At 44.5% G+C, this 1538-nt stretch overlaps 1 protein-coding gene across 1 annotated transcript; it reads right to left on the bottom strand.

Moving 5' to 3' along the window:
* Positions 1-216: 216 nt before the first annotated feature.
* Positions 217-1236, bottom strand: LOC125176705 (olfactory receptor 151-like). The gene has a single exon (XM_047878501.1). The coding sequence runs from the start codon at positions 1234-1236 to the stop codon at positions 217-219; it is 1020 nt and encodes a 339-aa protein (XP_047734457.1).
* Positions 1237-1538: the final 302 nt, after the last annotated feature.

Below are 1538 nucleotides of genomic sequence, written 5' to 3'. Positions count from 1 at the left end.
GGATAAACAAAATTTTTTTAAATGATCCCAAATGGAAGAAAATATGAACTTGAAATCATAATCAAGCAGAGTAGGACATGAGAGATGTGAGAAGGAGAAAGGAAGGAGGAAAAAAATCAGTGAATAAATCCAATGAATCATGTTGAGAAGTGGTGGTTCTCCATTCACATATGTTTACATTTTTGGAGGGTTTCTCCCCTACATTTCTCCCAATTTTCAACCTGAGGAAGAATGATGACACTTGCATCTGAAGAGTATTCTCCTCAGTGTTTTCTGCATGGTAGTCTTTACCTCCTTATTCCTCAAGCTGTAGATCAGGGGGTTCAGCATGGGGATCACCGTGGTGTAGAACACGGAGGCCACATTCTCCTTGGCCACAGAACTGGCCGTGGAGGGTTTTAAGTACATGAATGCAGTAGATCCATAGAACATTACCACAGCTGCAAGGTGGGAGCTGCAGGTGCTGAAGGCTTTGGACCTTCCCTGTGTGGTGCTGATGTGGAGGATGCTGGAGAGGATGAAGACGTAGGAAACAAGGACTGTTAAGCTGGTGGCTATGATGTTGAATCCAGCCAAAAAGAACACTGTCATCTCAATATGATAGGTGCTAGAGCAGGAGAGCTTTATGAGAGGGAGGATGTCACAGAAGTAATGGCTGATGAGGAGCTCACAGTAGGACAGTTTTAACATCAGGCCAGTCTCTATTGTTGCACCAATAAATCCCATGGCATAGACCACAGACACCAGCAGGGAACACACTTGAGGAGACATGATGACATGGTAGAGCAACGGGCTGCAGATGGCGACATAGCGGTCATAGGCCATCACTGTCAACATGTAACACTCACCAATGACAAACACAAGGAAGAAGTAGAGCTGTGACATGCACCCCGCATAGGAGATGATGTTCTTCTCTGACACAAAGTTCACCAGCATTTTTGGGGTAATGACAGAGGAGTAGCAGAGATCCACAAGGGACAGATTGCTGAGGAAGTAGTACATGGGGGTGTGAAGCCGAGCATTCAGACAAATCAGGGTGAACATGCCCAGGTTCCCTATGATGGTGACCAAGTATATCCCAAGGAAGAGGAGGAAGAGGGGGAGCTGGAGCTCTGGCCGATTTGTCAATCCCCTGAGAATAAACTCGGTCACTGTAGAGTGATTTTCGGCAGCCATTCCCCTGTGATTGGGAGCCCTGTGGGGATGGGAGAGAAGAGCCCATGAAAGGCTATACATGAGTTTTTCTGATGAGGTTAGTCACCAGCATCCATCCTGAGTAATGGTCTTAATGCTTTCTGGGTTGTCTCCTTACTCAATGTTTTCTAGGATTCAAACAATTTTGCCATGCTTTAGAGGACACGAAAATGGCAAAAAAGGGGTTACCCCTAGAGTTTTTACCACTTTTATGTTCCTCAAGTACCATGGTAATAATTAGAAGTATGTTTTATTTATGGGTTTTGAGGTGAGTTTTGCCCCAGAAAGAGAATTTCGCTTGTCATTGATGAGATCACAAAATATTACCCATAAAATGAAAACAT

Source organism: Prionailurus viverrinus, chromosome D1, assembly GCF_022837055.1.
Source record: "Prionailurus viverrinus isolate Anna chromosome D1, UM_Priviv_1.0, whole genome shotgun sequence".
NCBI lineage: Eukaryota > Metazoa > Chordata > Mammalia > Carnivora > Felidae > Prionailurus > Prionailurus viverrinus.
Note: the sequence above shows the minus strand (reverse complement) of the source record. Positions and strands in the feature narration are given on the sequence as shown.

Excerpts from the sequence above, each read along its gene's own strand:
- LOC125176705 (XM_047878501.1), bottom strand. The coding sequence starts at position 1,236 with ATGTATAGCCTTTCATGGGCTCTTCTCTCCCATCCCCACAGGGCTCCC.